General features: G+C 42.1%; 1 protein-coding gene across 5 annotated transcripts in view; it reads left to right on the forward strand.

The window, feature by feature from the left end:
* The first annotated feature begins 209 nt into the window (after positions 1 to 209).
* The window catches only part of TCTN1 (tectonic family member 1), a 30,019-nt gene continuing 12,304 nt past the window's right edge, over positions 210 to 17,924 (forward strand). The window contains exons 1-6 of one of the 5 annotated variants that reach the window (XM_045073723.1): positions 210 to 506; positions 4,640 to 4,760; positions 10,970 to 11,100; positions 12,761 to 12,912; positions 15,542 to 15,629; positions 17,373 to 17,482. In XM_045073723.1, coding sequence (XP_044929658.1) covers positions 287 to 506; positions 4,640 to 4,760; positions 10,970 to 11,100; positions 12,761 to 12,912; positions 15,542 to 15,629; positions 17,373 to 17,482 — 822 coding nt within the window. In that variant the 5' untranslated portion in view covers positions 210 to 286. Of the gene's footprint in view, positions 511 to 4,639; positions 4,761 to 10,969; positions 11,101 to 12,760; positions 12,913 to 15,541; positions 15,630 to 17,372; positions 17,483 to 17,924 lie in introns of all 5 variants that reach the window. The other 4 variants (XM_045073722.1, XM_013056530.2, XM_013056532.1 and 1 more) reach the window with 4 other exon arrangements.

Consider the following 17,924-nt stretch of genomic DNA (forward strand, 5'->3'; position numbering starts at 1 on the left):
TTTAAACAAGAGCCGCTGTCCGCTTGGAAACCACCGCTGGCATTCTCAAGTCCTGGTCCCCCCCCCCAGCCTCACACCACCCCGCCTCCGTGCGTTTTCCTGGCCCCGCCCTCTTTCCGTCCCCGTCCCCGCCCCTCCGTGGCAGGCATTGTCCAGGCCCCGCCCTCCGCCCCCGCGGTCTCGCGCGGCCTCGCGGGACCCTTCCCGTAATGCTCCGCGCCGAGCAGCCACGGTTGCCAGGCAACGCGCGGTCCCCGCCGCGGTTGGCGCGGCCTTCAGCCTGGCCATGGGGCCGCTGGGCGTTCGGCCGCTCCTGCTTCTGCTTCTGGATTGCTGGGCCTCGGTGAGCGCCCAGACCAGGGCTACTCCACCTGTGCCGACGGAGGGCCTCAACTCTACGGAGGCAGCCCGGACGACTCCCCGACCCGCCTTGTCTCCGAGGCCCTTTGGAACTCCCAAGGCCCCCGTCCCCACCTCTGGCCCCAGGCCCACCCCGGTCACGGACGGTGGGTACGAAGTGGTAGTTCCTGGGGATCTAGAGTGATCCAACCTGGAGCGGGTAGCCCGGATGAGGCTGTCCTAATGATAGTGAACGTTTATTGAACACTTACTGCGTACAGGCATTGCCGAGTATTTCATAGGCGTTAATTGTCTTAGGAACCCGTAGGGTAGACCTCACTGTCCTCCTCGGAAGAGAAAACCGAGACTTGGGAGCGTAAGTGGGACCGTCTAAACTCTTTGAATCCTGGGCGCCTGGGTGGCTCAGTGGGTTAAGCCGCTGCCTTCGGCTCAGGTCATGATCTCAGAGTCCTGGGATCGAGTCCCGCATCGGGCTCTCTGCTCAGTGGAGAGCCTGCTTCCCTCTCTCTCTCTCTGCCTGCCTCTCCATCTACTTGTGATTTCTCTCTGTCAAATAAATAAACTCTTTGAAAGTACTTGCAGTTGTCCTGGACAACATTAACGCTAAAGGTAATAAGGAACGAGTCGTTGCACCTTAGCAGCAGAGATGAAATTACGTAAATCCGAAGTTTCTGGGCAGTTGTGGAAACTGAATGCATAGGATGTGTTGAACTTTTCATTTATCAAAAAGAAACGCCAGAAGTCTAGTTTACTAAATGTGACTACGCCCCTGTCTGAGGACTTGAAATATGAAACCCCGGAATTCCTGTGTTGAGTTAGAGGTGGGAAGCTAGGGGGTGAGGGTTTATGTCCACTACTTAGGATTCATCATTAAGGATAATTAACATATTACTCAGAAAGTGATCTAATTCTGGAGTTAGACATTAGTGAATATTTTATAATCTGATTTGATGTGGGTGACTTAAGGGGATGGCTGTGACCTTGAGATGTTCGGAGTGCAGTTTTGTGAATATGCATTTTTCTGGGTGAGGGTTCTTAGCAGTGAGCAAGTTTCTCAAAGGGGTTTGTGATCTCAAAAACAAAAAACAAAAACAAAAACAAAACACCACAACAACCCTTTAAGTCCTCTGTAACTCCAGTAAGTGTGCAGTATATATATATCTTTTCTTTTTCTCCCTTCATATGAGAAAAAGATAAGTAAGGCTCAGTATTAGTACATAGAAAACTCATCCTTGGGTGATTCCTTGTACTCTCGGGCTTTAGTTCTTGAATCATCATTTCTCCAAAAGGCCTCCTTTGTAAGTTAGTAAGGAATAAGTATATATGTATAAATAAAAGTATAAATGAGTAAGGAGGGACTCCTGGTTGGCTCAGTGGGTTAAAGCTCTGCCTTTGGCTCAGGTCATGATCCCAGAGTCCTGGGATCAAGCCCCCCATCGGGCTCTGCTCAGCAGTAAGTCTGCTTTCTTCCCTCTCTCTGCCAACTTTTCTGCCTACTTGTGATCTCTGTCAAATAAATAAATAAAATCTTTTAAAAAAATGAGTAAGGAAAAGTACAGAAAGTACATTTTCTGTTTCAGTATATACTAAAGCTTTTTAAAATTTATTTATTTATTTATATATATTTAAAAAGATTTTATTTATTTATTTGACAGAGATCCCGAGAGGGAAGAGAGGCGGAGAGGCAGAGGGGGGAGCAGGCTCCCTGCTGCAGAGAGCCCGATTCGGGGCTTGATCCCAGGACCCTAAGATCATGATCCTAGCGCAAGGCAGAGGCTTTAACCCACTGAGCCACCCAGGCGCCCCTAAAGCTTTTTTTTTTTTTTAAATAAAGCTTTTATATCAAAACTGTTGATTTACCAAATAAGTCAGGGACGGTAAATAAGTGATAGATGGGGACAGACTGCAGCATAGTGTTCGATATCCAAAATTCTCTACGGTTTTTGGACTGGGTTTTCTTTTATCCATCTAAGTATTCCATCTGTTTATGTGATTTCTCCCCAGAATGAAGCTATTCTTGAACCATCATTATTAGGGCATGTGTTCAGGGCTATTTTCCAGCATGGGGGGGGATGAATTTGCACTTCTGCCTTCTTAAAGGGCCCAGCTTTAGACCTGGAAAGTAATAATAGATGACAGCTGGCATTTATTCACTGCTTACTGCTTACAGTGTAGCAGGCTCTGTGCTAAGCCTTTTGTCTGTAATGTATCTCATTTAATCCCCTGTGATGTGTGTCATCCCCATTTTTCAGGTATATTTAGGTAACACCACTGACAGGAGCAGGGGCTGACTGTGAGTGAAAACTGGACACCATGTGTGGGGTAGATCACAGGTGGAAGAGAAAAGTGATAACTTTCATCTTGATCTGAGCTCTGTTCCTTAGTATCTTGCTCTAGAGCCAGGCATGTGGATGTTAAGAGGTGTAGAAGAGCAGCTAAGAGCTGCTCAGACCTTGGGAGTGCTCAGCTGATACTTGTTAGCTGATTAAGGACACTCACATCCTGGATAGAGACCTTCCCCCCTCCCAGTGGAGTTATTAAAAACTATTGCTCTGTCCTTACTAGTCTTAGAGCTACTTAAAAGGGCTTTGAGTTCTGGAAAATCAAGATTGTAATTTTAAACACATAAGGCAGGGAGCCTAAACACTATATTTTATATTAGCATGCATGAATTGCATTTTCATTTTACTTAGCACATGGAAGAGTGCTTGGCTGGAGTGGGGAGTATATAAACTTACAGAAGACTTCTGTGTCTCAGATTAAGAAAGGATTGTGTATTTATTGGCAAAACCTTCCTCTTCTTAGTCATACACTTCTTTCCAGTGTATGTTATTTTACCCTTTTTGAGCTATATTTCTCTAAAGCTCATTTTTGTTGTGAAATAGTTCATACATGCAAGTCAAAATGTTGTGTGGACTCTCTACCGCCATTTCCTTGAGATCCTGGTTTGTTTTGAATGAGATTTTTTTGAAACAATGAAATCCTACAGGTAAGACAGGCGCGATCTTATTCTCCCCTTCCCAGCAATAATTACTACCGTGATTTCCGTGTTTTTCATTCTTATGCTCTGCCATCTTTAAACAGGTGTTTTTCTTCCCTGTTTGACAGAATAAAATAGGGAATTAAAAAATCTAGAGAGTCATTATTATTAAAAATGTTGTGGGGGTGCCTGGGTGGCTTAGTCTGGTAAGCTTCCAGGTCTAGGTTTGGGGTCAGGTCATGATCTCGGGGTTGTGAGATTGAGCCTTTCATGGGGGCTTCTCAGTGGCTGTGGATTCTCTCTCACCCTGAGTCCCTTTCTCCCCACTCCTTCTCATGTGCTCTCTCAAAAAGGAAAAATGTTGTGAAGTGGGGAGATTTCTATCCCTGTCATGCTTTATTGTTTAAATTACCAAAGACAGGAGCGCCTCGGTGGCTCAGTTGGTTAAGTGTCTGCCTTTGGCTCAGGTCATGGTCCTGGAGTCCCAGGATCAAGCCTCACATCGGGCTCCCTGCTTAACGGGGAGTCTACTTCTCCCTCTGCCCCTCACCTCGCTTATGTTCTCTCTCTCTCTCAAATAAAATCTTAAAAACAAATTACCAAAGATATTTCCAGAACCCCAAGTACAAAGCACCCGAATCAGCTTGATTCTTGATCAATAGTTTGTTATTGCAGGCTCGGCTTCAAAATCACAGGTGACGTCTGGAGAGAGAGAGAAGTTTGAGAACCCTGATTCTTGGTGGCCTTCTTTGGGCTCCTCCTCTGAATCAGAATCTCCAGAGAAGGGGCAGGGGAATCTGTACTATTACACCAGTGGTACTTATGGTCCAGCAAGTGGTTTAGCATGCTGGTTCTTAAATTATCTGCATCATCTGGAAAGTTTTTGAAAAACATGTCTGGGTTTCCTAGCTGACCAGCTGGTGGTTCTGAAGGGCAGAGAAGTGATTTAGCATGCTAGTTCTTAAACCTGTTTTAATTATCAGCATTACCTGGATAATTTTTGAAAAACACAAATGCCTAGGTTTCATAGTCAGCTTACCAAATCAGAGTCTTTGTAGGTGGAGCACAAACAGCATTTTCCAAGTGAGTCAGATGATTAGCTGGCTACTTGGGGGAAACCTCAGATTGAGAAGCATTCAAACTGACTAATTTTCAATTCACAGATCGCCCCCAAAGTACAATAGGAAACATAAAACGGACCTTTTGTATGAAATGGACTTTCAACACTTCGCAGTGGCAGGGGGCAGTCACTCCCCGCTGGTGGCGAAGTTCTGCGGCCCACCTCTTTTGTTTCTGTAGTTGCTGCTCTGTGTGTCTGTGACCTGACTCCCGCTCAGTGTGACGTCAACTGCTGCTGTGATCCTGATTGCAGCTCCACGGATGTCAGTGTCTTTTCTGCCTGTTCAGTTCCAGTTGTCACGTAAGTTGGTTTCCCATGCAGTTTTGATGACATTGGTCCAAGATTATAAAATCTGGGGACAGAAAGTGAAAAATATTCTAGGTGGAAACACCCAAATTTGGTTTTCTTGAATTTTGCATCATTAGGAAGCCATGCTATCCAGACCATTCTGCAGAAGAGTATCTCTCCCTTATTTGCATCCTGCGGGATGATAGGGCAGGCAAAAGACAGAGCCTACTTCCTTAAGAGTATAAGGAAATCTTTGTATTCAGAGATTGAATTACATTTCACTCTGATTTGTAAACAGATAACGCGTACAGCTTTATAAGTGAATTTGTGTCACGTAAGTGGCCTAGGGTGGAAAGTGCAGTTGAATTTACAGCTTTTGTTGTGGACATAGTACTTGTAACAAAAAATTAGATGGGAAAGCTTTGTTTGTACTTTTCTGATACGTAAATCTACCAGGAATTGTCACAATTCACATTGTATAGGAGAACAATGGAAGATATTCCCAGTCAATTACAAGGTAAAGAAACAATCTCCTCTGAATGATTTGTTTCTTGTAATTCAGACTTCAAAGGTCTTTGACAAATACAGCACTTAAAAGAGGTTAATTTATTCAGGATGGGACCAATTATTATTCAGAGATAGTTAAATTTAGTCTTGTAGCAATTGATACTTGATAGATTGAATGCTTTTGGAAATACAATGTGTTTTTCCCATTAAAAAACTGTCTTTTTTTAAAAAAAGATTTTAATTGGGCGCCTGGGTGGCTCAGTCATTAGGTATCTGTCTTCAGCTCAGGTCATGATCCCAGGGTCCTGGGATCGAGCACCACATCAGGCTACCTGCTCAACGGGGAGCCTGCTTCTCCCATTCCCCTTGCTTGTGTTCCTTCTCTCGCTGTCTCTGTCAAATAAATAAATAAAATCTTAAAAAAATAAAACTAAAAAATATAACATTTTTTTAAATTAAACACTTTATTTATTTGACAGAGCTCACAAGTAGCAGAGAGGCAGGCAGAGAGAGAGCGCAGGGAAGCAGGCTCTCTGTTCAGAGCCTGATGCGGGGCTCGATCCCAGGACCCTGATATCATGACCTGAGCCAAAGGCAGAGGCTTAATCCACTGAGCCACCCAGGCGGCCCCCAAAATATAAGATTTTTTTAAAAAAAGATTTTATTTATTTATTTGACTGGCAGACATCACAGATAGGCAGAGAGGCAGGCAGAGAGGCAGGCAGAGAGAGGAAGGGATGTGGGGCTCGATCCCAGGACCCTGGGATCAGGCCCTGAGCCGAAGGCAGAGGCTTTAACCCACTGAGCCACCCAGACACCCCGAAATAGAAGATTTTAATCAGGTTGAGAGAGAGTACACACATGGCACAAGCGGGAGCAGAGGCAGAGGGAGAAAGAATCTCAAGCAGACTCCATGGCAGCCCTGTGGCTCCATCTGACAACCCATGAGATCATGACCTGAGCCTAAATCAAGAGTCATTAGACACTTAACCAACTAAGCCACCCAGGTAGGTGCCCCTCATGAGAAAGTATATTACTGACCATTGGGAAACTGAGTCTGCTTCTAATGTTCTAAAAATGTTTGGAGAATGGTATGTTGTTGTGGTCAGTTTATTTTTCTGGGTATCTGGACTGCAGCACGGTTCAGACTTTGTTAGAAATCATTCTGCTTTTCTGCCTTAGTAAGTATCAAAAGCCCGAGAGTGAGATTTTGGCTCTATTAATTTAGATGACATTTTTTCTTTCATTAGGTAATACTGAATTTTAGATATAGACTATTTAGTTGTGGGTTAGCAAGCTTTTTCTGTAAAAGGGCACATTGTAAATATTTTAAGCTTCAGAGGTCAGTGGTCTCTGTTGCAACTTCCTCACCTCTACCACTGATGAGCAAAAGCCGCCATGTAAATGAATGGGCATGACGATGTTTCAGTAAAACATCATTTATAACACTAGGGATGGTTTGTGGACCCCTGGTATAGAAGTTAGAGCTGAATCCATAGTGCCCTCAGGAAAGGACCTCAGAATTTTTTTGAGTTAGTTTTGCTTATGACTTTCTCCTAAATAAGAAGTGTAGAAATAATGAAATAAAAATTGATAATCCCAACTAATTGATTATCTTCATTATGTAGGTTTACATCTGGTAAACAGTTAACAGCTAATCCTATCATCTAATGATTTGTAAATTTATTGTTAAGGTTATTGGATTAATATCTGTTTTCCTCACTAGATGTAAACTTCACTTGAGAGCAAGAATACTATCCCTTAATGCCACTAGTGCCTAGCACAACTCCGGCCACGTAGTTGGCCCTCGTGAGAAGTGAGTTGAATCAGTGAATGAATTTTTCCCCTCTACCCCTAACACACCCTCTAGTATTCTCTTGACTTCTCTACCATTGTTCTCTCAGACACCTAACCCTGAACCTGGGGGCTACCCTGACTCCTGCCTCCCCTCCGCCTTCTCACATCTGGCCTCTTTTCACACCATGCCGGACCTCTCCCGAACACCAGGGATGTAGGACGAGCTGGATGCGGCCTTGCCCTCCCGGAGCCCACTGAGTGGAGAGATAAAGGAGTGGCTGGCAGTTCTGCCGCAGGCACTGAGATAACTCAGAGGAGTAGGCTCTAACCTAGGCTATTGGACTAGTTAACGCTTTCTAGAAAAGACAGTCTGAACTGGGTTCTGGAGGACGAGTGGAAACTGGTCAGCATGGAATCAGTGGAAGGCATTCTAGGTCCAGGAAGCCACGTGGCGGAGTCTTGGGGGTGAAGGAGAATGGCTGTTGCCTTAACTGCAGTTAGCTCAGTGTGGCTGGAGAAGGGGGCGGAGAGGAGTGTGCCACAGTGACGGGCCGATCCCGAGGGGTCTTGTGTGTATGCTGAGGGGATTGGGTTTTTGTCCTGAATTCTGCAGGGCTGCAGGGAGTGAGGGGATTAGATTCCCATCTGAAGCAGTTCTCCCGCAGCATGGATGATGGGTCACAGGGACTAAGCCTGGAGGCAGGGAACTGAGGAAGATACGAATGAATAGGTACCCTCCCCGCCATGCTGAAGGTCATGACTAGAGAAATATGCAGAACTGAAATGGATCCACTCTGGGAGACTAGAAGGGGGAGAGTAAGGAGTTCCAGTCTGCTCTGTCCTTCACACTAGCCCTTGTGTCTGTCCCTTCCTCCTCCCTCAGTGTAAGCTCACACCTCATCTTGTCATTCAGTTGCTGAAAGCCTTCAGAAGCTCTCATTCCCTACAGACTCCTTAGCCTGGATTTAGATCCATTCCCAAACTCTTTCAGATCCTGTTTCCTACTAACCCCATCTTGAATCCTCCATGCCGCCTAACTTTGGTATTCAGAATTTTCTAGACCACACCAGTACATTACCCATCCTTGGCAAATGCCACTCTTACCCTAGGATTAGCCATTTCTTCTCTGTCTGACTCCTGCGCATCCTATAAGACCCAGAGGCCTTGTAAATTTTTCAGTGCTAGATGTTTTCTCATATATACTACTTATATTTTTTCAAAAATATTCTTTATGTCCACAGTAATGGCTGATATACCATTAGAACTGTACAAAGCTGTTGGAAAAGTGGCCACTTATAAAATGATAGCTTCTTTATACTTCAGCAGTAACCATCAAAAAATATAATGGAAATGGATCCTGCTCATAACACCCAATAGAAATGCCATATAAGGGGCACCTAGGTGGCTCAGTGGGTTAAAGCCTCTGCCTTCGGCTCAGGTCATGATCCAGGGGTTCTGGGATCGAGCCCCGCATCGGACTCTCTGCTCAGTGAGAAGCCTACTTCCTTCTCTCTCTCTCTGCCTGCCTCTCTGCCTACTTGTGGTCTCTGTCAAACAAATAAATAAAATCTTTAAAAAAAAAAGTCATATAAGAAAAAAAAACTTAAGGGACACTTGGGTAGCTCAGTTGGTTAAGTGTCTGCCTTCAGCTCAGGTCATGATCCCAGGGTCCCACATTAGGCTACTTGCTCAGCGGGGAGCCTGCTTCTCCCTCTGTCTGCTGCTCCCCCCAACCTTGTGCTCTCTCGCTGATAAACAAAATTAAAGAAAAAAAAAAAGAGAGAAAAAACTTAAGTACTCAGAATGTATGTGAAGAAAACTTGAAATATAGTGACAGAACATTTGACTAGGGGCGCCTGGGTGGCTCAGTGGGTTGAGCCTCTACCTTCGGCTCAGGTCATGATCCCAGGGGCCTGGGATTGAGTCCCGCATAGGGCTCTCTGCTCAGCGGGGAGCCTGCTTCTCATCTCTCTCTCTGTCTGTCTCTCTGCCTATTTGTGATCTCTCTCTCTCTGTCAAATAAATAAATAAAATCTTTAAAAAAAAAAAAAGAACATTTGACTAAATGGAGAAATAGTTTATGTACTGGGATAGGAAGAATCATTATGTAAACATGTAAACTAACTTATAAAAACTTAATTTATAAGTGTAATTCCAGTCAGATGGGGGAAGGATAATGCACCAAAATGATTCGGGGCCCCTGGGTGGCTCAGTCGTTAAGTGTCTGCCTTCGGCTCAGGTCATGATCCCAGGGTTCTGGGATGTAGCCCCGCATTAGGCATCCTCCTCAGTGGGAAGCCTGCTTCTCCTTCTCCCACTCCCCCTGCTTGTATTCCCTCTCTTGCTGTCTCTCCATCAAATAAATAAATAAAATTGTAAAAAAAAAAAAAAAAAGAATGATTCTATATAACAAAAAGCACTGTAAAATTGAAAGGTCACAAACAGGAAAAGAATATTTACAACTCATGATACTCAGAAGAGATTCTTTTTTTTTTAAGATTTTATTTATTTATTTGACAGAGAGAGATCACAGTAGACAGAGAGGCAGGCAGAGAGAGAGAGAGGGAAGCAGGCTCCCTGCTGAGCAGAGAGCCTGATGCAGGACTCGATCCCAGGACCCTGAGATCATGACCTGAGCCGAAGGCAGCGGCTTAACCCACTGAGCCACCCAGGCGCCCCTCAGAAGAGATTCTTAAAGATCTGGATTCTCACAGACCAATGAGAAAATATTCCTTTTTTTTTTTTTTTTTTTTTTTTTGAGAAGACAAACATTTTAATAAAAAATGGTCAAGAGATATGAAGAAGCACCATACTGAAGAAGAGATACCACTGAGCAATAACCATATGGAAAAATGTTTAAGCTCCCTAGTAAATGAGAAAATTCAAATTAAAATGAGGTAACAGATTTTTGCCCATGAAATTGGCAGGGGGGAGAAACTGGATAGTATCTATTATTGGCAAGAGCATAGGGACCTACGCACTCTTACTGTGGTATTGGTGAGCGAGCATCTTCCCTTTCTGGAGGGAGATCTGGCTGTATGTCTCAGAAGCCTTGAACAACACACCTAGCTTTTGACCCAGCAATTCTACTTCAGGGAGCCTAGCCCAAGAAAATAGCTGGAGACATTCATAAAGATATATGTGCAAGGATGACATTATAGTATTATATTAATCTGGGAAAACTAGAAATAGCCCAAATCGACAGCAGAAGATTTGGCTAAAACAAATTGGAGTATCTTAGTAAGTTGGTATACAGTGAAGCCATTTCGTATAATATTGCAAAAACTTATCAATGACATGGGAAATATTGGGGCAATACATATTGAGAAAAGGCTTTAAAGCAGTGGGTAAATTGGGATCGTTTTTGTTGCATCTCTATCTCCACACCATATCTGTATCAAATTGATTAGAGTTTCTTAAGTCTGGGATTGGTTGAAGTCTTGACTGTACCCTAACTTCTAAGCCCCCAGACTTCCAGATGACTTAATATTTTCTGATTTTCACAGTCCTTTAAAGACCACTTTATTCTAAAGGAATTTTGAATCCATTTTGGGTACTAACAAACAATCTGAAGTTGTGCAAAATTTTATGTGATTGATTGTGTCAGAGTTTACAGGATTCCTTTACATCAAAATTATACCCTGATCTGTATTCCATACTTGACAAGGTTTCCTTTAAGGTTATTCTACCTGTCTTAATATTTTCCCTGTTAGAGGAAAAAATTTCAAATGCCAGACCCTTTAGCACTCAAAAAACTAAGTAAAAGTGGATTCAGTTCTAACATCATGCTTTCATAAATATCTTCCGTGGAGTTGTTAACACAGTACGGTACAGGCATCTGACAGTTTTAAAATAATCTAGCTAAGATTGTGTGCATATGCCTTAACATTTTATATTATTATTTTTTTAATTTTCAGGGGTGATAGTCAGTTTTGTAGTCAAAAAGCAGCCATCTATTCATTGAATTTTACAGCAGATCCACCTCAAAGGATATTTAAACTTGTTGACCAGATTAATCCATCTATTTTCTGCGTTCATATTACAAACTGTAAGTATTTGATGGTGACATGCTTTGAGAAGCCCTGGAAGTTTTTTCTTTAAAAAGTTGTTTTATGGAGGGGCACCTGGGTGGCTCAGTTGGTTAAGCATCTGCCTTCTGCTCAGGTCATGATCCCAGGGTCCTGGGATCGAGCCCCAAGTTGGGCTCTCTGCTCAGCAGGAAGCCTGCTTGTCTCTCTCTCTCTGCCTGCCTCTCTGCCTACTTGTGTTTACTCTCTATCTCTCTGTCAAATAAATAAATAAAATCTTAAAAGTGCTTTTATGGAAATATGTCTCATTCAGTTAGATTTAAAGCAATAATTTTATGGTTTGGCTAAGGTGCATCTTCTGAGGCTGTTTCACAGGCCACTGCAAGTAACTTCTTTTTTTTTTTAAGATTTTATTTATTTTATTTGACAGACAGAGATTACAAGTGGGGCTCGATCCCAGGACCCTGGGATCATGACCTGAGCTGAAGGCAGAGGCTTTAACCCACTGAGCCACCCAGGCGCTGCTGCAAGTAACTTTATAGACCTTTGGGCATGAGCATTTTCTTTAAAACTAATGTGGCTTTGTAGTGGTCTTTATTTCACTGATGTTTATAATATGTAGACACGTATAGGAATCTAGGTTTATTTAGGTTATGTGTGTGTAATTTTTTTTTAATTTCCTCATGGTTTAATGTTTGAAAATCAGGTTCAGCTTTGGTTTCAATTTCCTTTTTTCTCTTTTATTTTTACTAAGAATATTTGCATGAAAACAGGATCTTTATTTTTATCTGAGCATTTAGCTCAAATAGGTATTTAGATCCAAAGTACATGTAAGTTTAAAATGTTAACAAGATATCTAAGATCAGAGATGTATTTATGGTTTTATCAATTAAGCTTCATCATCTTTTCAGAACATCTTTATATTTTGAATTTGTTCCCTTGCAGTTTAAAACTAGGCGAATGCTCTGTGATTTTTTTTAGACAGAAGGGAAGAGAATGGAGGGGAGAGGGGGAGGGGCAGAAGGAGAGAGAGAGAGAGAATCTTAAGCAGGTTCCACCCCAGGATGGACACGGAGCTCAAGCTCACAATCCCGAGATCATGACCCGAGATGAAATCAAGAGTCGGACACTTAACTGGCTGAGCCACCCAGAGCTACCCAGTGTTCTGGGATTTGTAATCTAAAGTAATGACTGCTCAGTCATTGTCAGATTCTGTGACATAACACCATGCAAGTGAACATACCAGCCCATTTCCTCCTTCTCCCAAGATATCCTATACACAGCACATTATTCTCCTGGGCTTTGGTTTGGAGGTAGCTGTGTGAGGGTAGAAAAAAAATCATTTGTCCCTTGGCCATCTGCAGAGAGCTTTGCCTTAGAGGTAAATGCAGCAGGCTCCACAGTCCATGGACTGGAGAAAGATTGGTTATTATTGGCTTCTGTTGTGCTGTTTGCCTGAAGGCTTTAGAAACCGTTACTTACACACGATTAGAGAAGCAGGCTGAGTCTGAAGATCCTGTTTATTTAATAAGACTCAAGAAATTCTGGGTAAAGTAAATATGGAAAGAGGCTGTTTTTTACACATTAACCTAATGCGACTAAAAACTGTCTCCAAAATATTATGTTATATATATCATGTACATATTGTATGCTGATTTAGAATACTTTTTCTAAAAACAGATAAACCTGCGTTATCCTTTATTAATCCAGAAGTGCCTGATGAAAATAATTTTGATAAATTGATGAAAACATCTGATGGTTTTTCCTTCAGTTCAGAATCAGAGATTTCTTTCTCAACCCAGTCGGACACTCTAACTCCTGCTAAATATAAGGTGAGCCAAGAACTTGATTAAGTTCACTCATCTTCTTGCAAATACCCCATCCTTGTTAGTTAATTCTTCAGTATATTCTTGAATTCCTCAAGACAGAATTCACATTATAGAGGTAAAGACGTAATGTTCGTGCCTAGAAATCAAAGATCACAAAAATTAAAAATGAGTAGTTGAGTTTTAACATAGGGGTTAAAGTTATTTATTCATTAGTAAGCCTGCATTTATCTCTGCAGAAATCTTTGTACTTTTCCATCTTAAAAGACGCAGCAGAGGTCTTGAGTCATATTGCTAGGGGCACGGAGTGGATTGGTTGGGTGCCTGGGTCCTCTTCTCAAAGCTCTATTTAGTTTTGCAGACTTAAGGAAGATATGTGCTATTTTATATACATTCATTAGTAAACCTGTAAATGCTGTATATATTAACTTTGAATAAGTTTCAGATTTTTGGGAAGCATCTTTATTTACTTATTTTTAAAGATTTTGTTTATTTATTTGACAGAGATCACAAGTAGGCAGAGAGGCAGGCAGAGAGAGAGAGAGGGAAGCAGGCTCCCTGCTGAGCAGAGAGCCCGATGCGGGGCTCGATCCCAGGACCCCGAGATCATGACCCGAGCTGAAGGCAGAGGCTTAACCCACTGAGCCACCCAGGCGGCCCTGGAAGCATCTTTAAAGAGAAATACGGAAGCATCATGTGCTAGTTCTAAAAGTTAAAAATATGGAGGTACCTGGGATGGAAAGGCCCCTGTGTCCACTAAAATGCACATTGCAAATCACTGTTTACAGATTGGTTTATATTCTGGTTGAAATGTACCTATAAAAATATATTATAGTATTGTAGAGAAGTAAGATTTATAGTCATCTATATTGTTCTGTAAGCATGCTTTCTTTTTTTAAAAGATTTTATTTATTTATGACCTGAGCTGAAGGCAGTTGCTTAACCAACTGAGCCACACAGGCGCCCTGTAATCTTGCTTTTTTATTCAGTGATAAATCTTATGCATCTTCTCATATCAGTGTAAAAGTTAACATTTCTTGCAGAGCTTTCCAGATCTTAATTCACACAACCCTGAAAGGGATACGTCATTGTTCCATTTAACTGATAAGAAAAACTTCTATATAGGAAAGTAACTTGGTAGAGCCACTGTTGAAGCTACATGTATTCATGATAAAAAGTATCCCTTCTGTGTATGTATCAGCTTTTATTATTGACCCATTAACAGACATTTGTTTCCAGTTTTTCTATTATAAATAATCCAGAATGAACATTCTTATAGATACTTGTGTCTTTGATTTAATCCTTAGGATACCTTCCTATAACTGGATCAACTTAGTCAAAATGAATGGAAATTTAAAATATCCATGTCAGATTGCCTTCTAGAAAGATTACAGGAGTTTAAATTTCCAGGTCCAGTGAAGGAGAGGATTTGTTTCCCCATATCCTTGTTGGTGCCCAAGCATTTGGTTACTTTTAAATTCAAGAAAATTGGTTGTGGGGCACCTGGGTGGCTCAGTAGGTTAAGCCTCTGCCTTCGGCTCAGGTCATGATCCCGGGGTCCTGGGATCGAGCCCCGCATCGGGCTCTCTGCTCAGCAGGGAGCCTGCTTCCCTTCCTCTCTCTCTGCCTGACTCTCTGCCTACTTGTGATCTCTGTCTGTCAAATAAATAAATTAAAATCTTAAAAAAAAAAAAAAGAAAGAAAGAAAATTGGTTGTATGCACAATAGCTGTAAATTTTGTTCTGAATATTGGGGAAAGGTTTTATGTGGTTTGGTTTGGGGAAGGAAAGCCCATCAGTGTTATGATTTTAATGTGTACTATGTTATTATTTAAAGAATTACTGCTAGTAAAAAGTAATTACCTTGGGGCGCCTGGGTGGCTGCTCAGTCTGTTGGGCATCTGGCTTCAGCTCAGGTCATGATCTCAGGGTCCTTGTGTCGAGCCCCATGTTGGGCTCTCTGCTCGGTGCAGACCTGCTTCTCCCTCTCTCCTTCTGCAACTCCCCCTGCTTGTGAACTCTCTCTCTGTCAAGTAAATAAATAAAAATTAAAAGCCACCTCTCTCACCCCTGTTCCTGGCCACCCAGTTCCTGTCTGCACAGGCAGACACTATGTCAATTTCTTATATACCTTTCTAGAGGAATTCTGTAACAAAAACGCCTGCAGGGGCGCCTGGGTGGCTCAGTCGGTTAAACATCAGGCTCTTGATTTCAGCTCAGATCATGATCTCAGGGTTGTGAGATGGAGCTGATATAGGGTTCTGCACTCTGCCTGGGAGTCTGCTTGAGATTCCATCTCCCCCTGCCCCTTCCCTGCTTGCGTATGCATCCTTGCACGTGCGTGTGTGCACACGCGTGCACACACACACACACGCTCTCTTTCTAAAATAAATAAATCTTAAAAAAAGAAAGCCTGCCAATAAAATAACATGCACATACACAGAAACACATATTCTTGAAAGAAAGGGGTGGAGCAGCCGGTGTAAGCTCCACGTAGGCAAAGACCGCATCTGGTTTTTTGCTTATGACTTGGTTCCTGGTGCGCGTAACGCTGCCTGGCACAAGGTAGGTGTCCGGTGTGTGTTGCATGAAGGCTTTCATAGCGCCGTAACGCCTACTGGTTGGTCTCTTTGCAGTATGGGGCTCCTCTCCAGACTTCAGATTCCTTCTTGAGATTTCCCTCTCCCCTTACGTCATCTCTGTGCACTGATAATAACCCTGCAGGTAAGACACTGGGTATTTTTCATTCTCTCTCTACATAGTTTGCTCTAAGCTTAAATTTATAGTAGTCATAATTAAACAGGCTTCAAAATTGGAACAGTCTTAGAGTTGAAAGAGGCCTCAAAGGTTACGCAGGTCAGATTTCCAACCATATCTTTTCTGCCACACACAGTCACTGCTTGAGCACTTGTAGTGATGGGGAACTCACTACCTGAAGCCAGCCTGCTCAGTTGTTTAACCCTTCTAGTTTTTGGAGAGTTCTTTCTCCACTGGAGCTAAAGTTTGTCAATAACTAGTATTTATTAAGCACTTACTGTGTGCTTGCATGTGTTTTCCCATTTGATTGCCGCAGTAATCCCTGAAGGTCGTGCTATTCGTTTTTTAGACGAGGAACCTGAGAAACATTCAGTCTCTTGTTCAGGCTCACTCAGCAGTGGTGGAGCAGGGATACAGCCCACACAGCCGCCTCCCACAGGACGTGCTTCTCCTTTCAGGAGCCTCACAGAGTCTCTGGAGTGACCGTCTTGGCAGTGGGAGGCCTCAGGTGTGGCTCTCTAATCCTTAAGGCAGCACCACTGCGAAGAAGCTAGCCAAGTAGCGTATGGTGACATGTGGCCTTAATGAAACATTATTTCGTATAGGAACAGAAATGGATTCTGTTGAAAAGACACTCAACCTTGCTCACAATAGGAACAGTGCAATTTAAAACCAAACTGAGGTACCATTTCCATGTAATGGCCTGGCAAAGCTTAAGAAATTTAAGGCTCTGGAGGAGTAGGCACTTATCTACACTGTTGGCAGGACTGCAAATTGTTACAATCTCTGTGAAGAGCAATTTAGCAATATGTGTCAAAATTGCAAATGAATATGCCCTTTGACCCATTGTTCTGCTTCTAGGAGTTGGTCCTACAGAATCTGGCCCGCTTACAAAATAGTACATTGCAGCATTGTTTGTGATGGCAAAGACAACTTAAGTGTCTGTTAATGTGGAACTTGGTGAATAAATTATGACATATCTATAATAGAATACTAATTATCCCTTAAAAAAAAAAGAGGAGGAGAAAGCTCTTCATGTTCTAAGATAGCCTGAACTCCAGGATACATTGTCAGTAAAAAGAGCAAAGGGTAGAATATATAGCATTTGTTTTTTACCAAAAGGGGAAAGAAATACTAAAAATATATGTATACACACACTTCTATTTGCATAGAATATTTCCAGAAAGATACACAATAAACTTGATGCTGATTGTCTCTGGGGACAAGCAGTTGTCTCTGGTGGTGGCTGGGGGGTTGGCCGGAGGGGACAAGCATCAGAGGGACAGTCCTTCAGTATCTTTTTGTGCCCTTTGAATTCTGAATCGTGTGAGAGCATTACCTATTAAAAATATAATTTTTTAAAAAGATTTTATTTATTTATTTGACAGAGAGAGAGACAGCAAGAGAGGGAACACAGCAGGGAAAGTGGGAGTCGGAGAAGCAGGTCTCCCAGTGAGCAGGGAGCCCAGGCCAGGGCTCGATCCCAGAACCCTGGGATCATGACCTGAACTGAAGGCAGATCCTCAATGACTAAGCCACCCAGGCACCCCTAAAAATATAATTTTTAAGCCCTTTTAAACATGTTGTATATCTCTGTTATAACTTATTTTATGGTTTTACTTAGATTACAATTTTTTAGTTACCATTGAACAGTTGAAAAATGTATTCTCTCATTATTTTTTTTTCCCTTGGGAATGTTATGATTTCTAGCATTTCTGGTGAACCAAGCTGTTAAGTGCACCAGAAGAATAAATTTGGAACAGTGTGAAGAAATTGAAGCCCTGGGCATGGCTTATTACAGCAGTCCTAAAATTCTGAGGGTAAGAATTATTTTGAAGTGAAACTTACTCGTCAGATTTGTTTTCTGTTCTTTTCACCCTTTTGAAGTATGACAAGTATAGAATAATTGCAGTACATGATTGACAACTCAAGTTTAAATTTTTCTTCTCTAGTTCTTTGGTATGCTGATACCAAAGATACTGAAATAATCACTTAAATGGTTTTTATTTTTATATAGTTCATATTTTGCTTTTGTTCATTGTTTTGTTTTTGGCTTTCAATCATTTTGATGGTAACCAATAATTCTTTCTCCTAAAAAAAAAAAGGACTTTATTTAATAACACAAAACTTCAGAAATTATAAAAACATCTTAATGTCTGTGACAGAAATGATCACATTAGCACCAAGAAGATACCTGTGAGGCCAGAAAAGATAATCCACTTTCTGTTGTCAGATCAAGTCAGCAGGAACGAACAGGCAGGA

Source organism: Mustela putorius, unplaced genomic scaffold (assembly GCF_011764305.1).
Source record: "Mustela putorius furo isolate JIRA1106 unplaced genomic scaffold, ASM1176430v1.1 tig00537248_pilon_pilon_pilon, whole genome shotgun sequence".
Taxonomy (NCBI): Eukaryota; Metazoa; Chordata; class Mammalia; order Carnivora; family Mustelidae; genus Mustela; species Mustela putorius.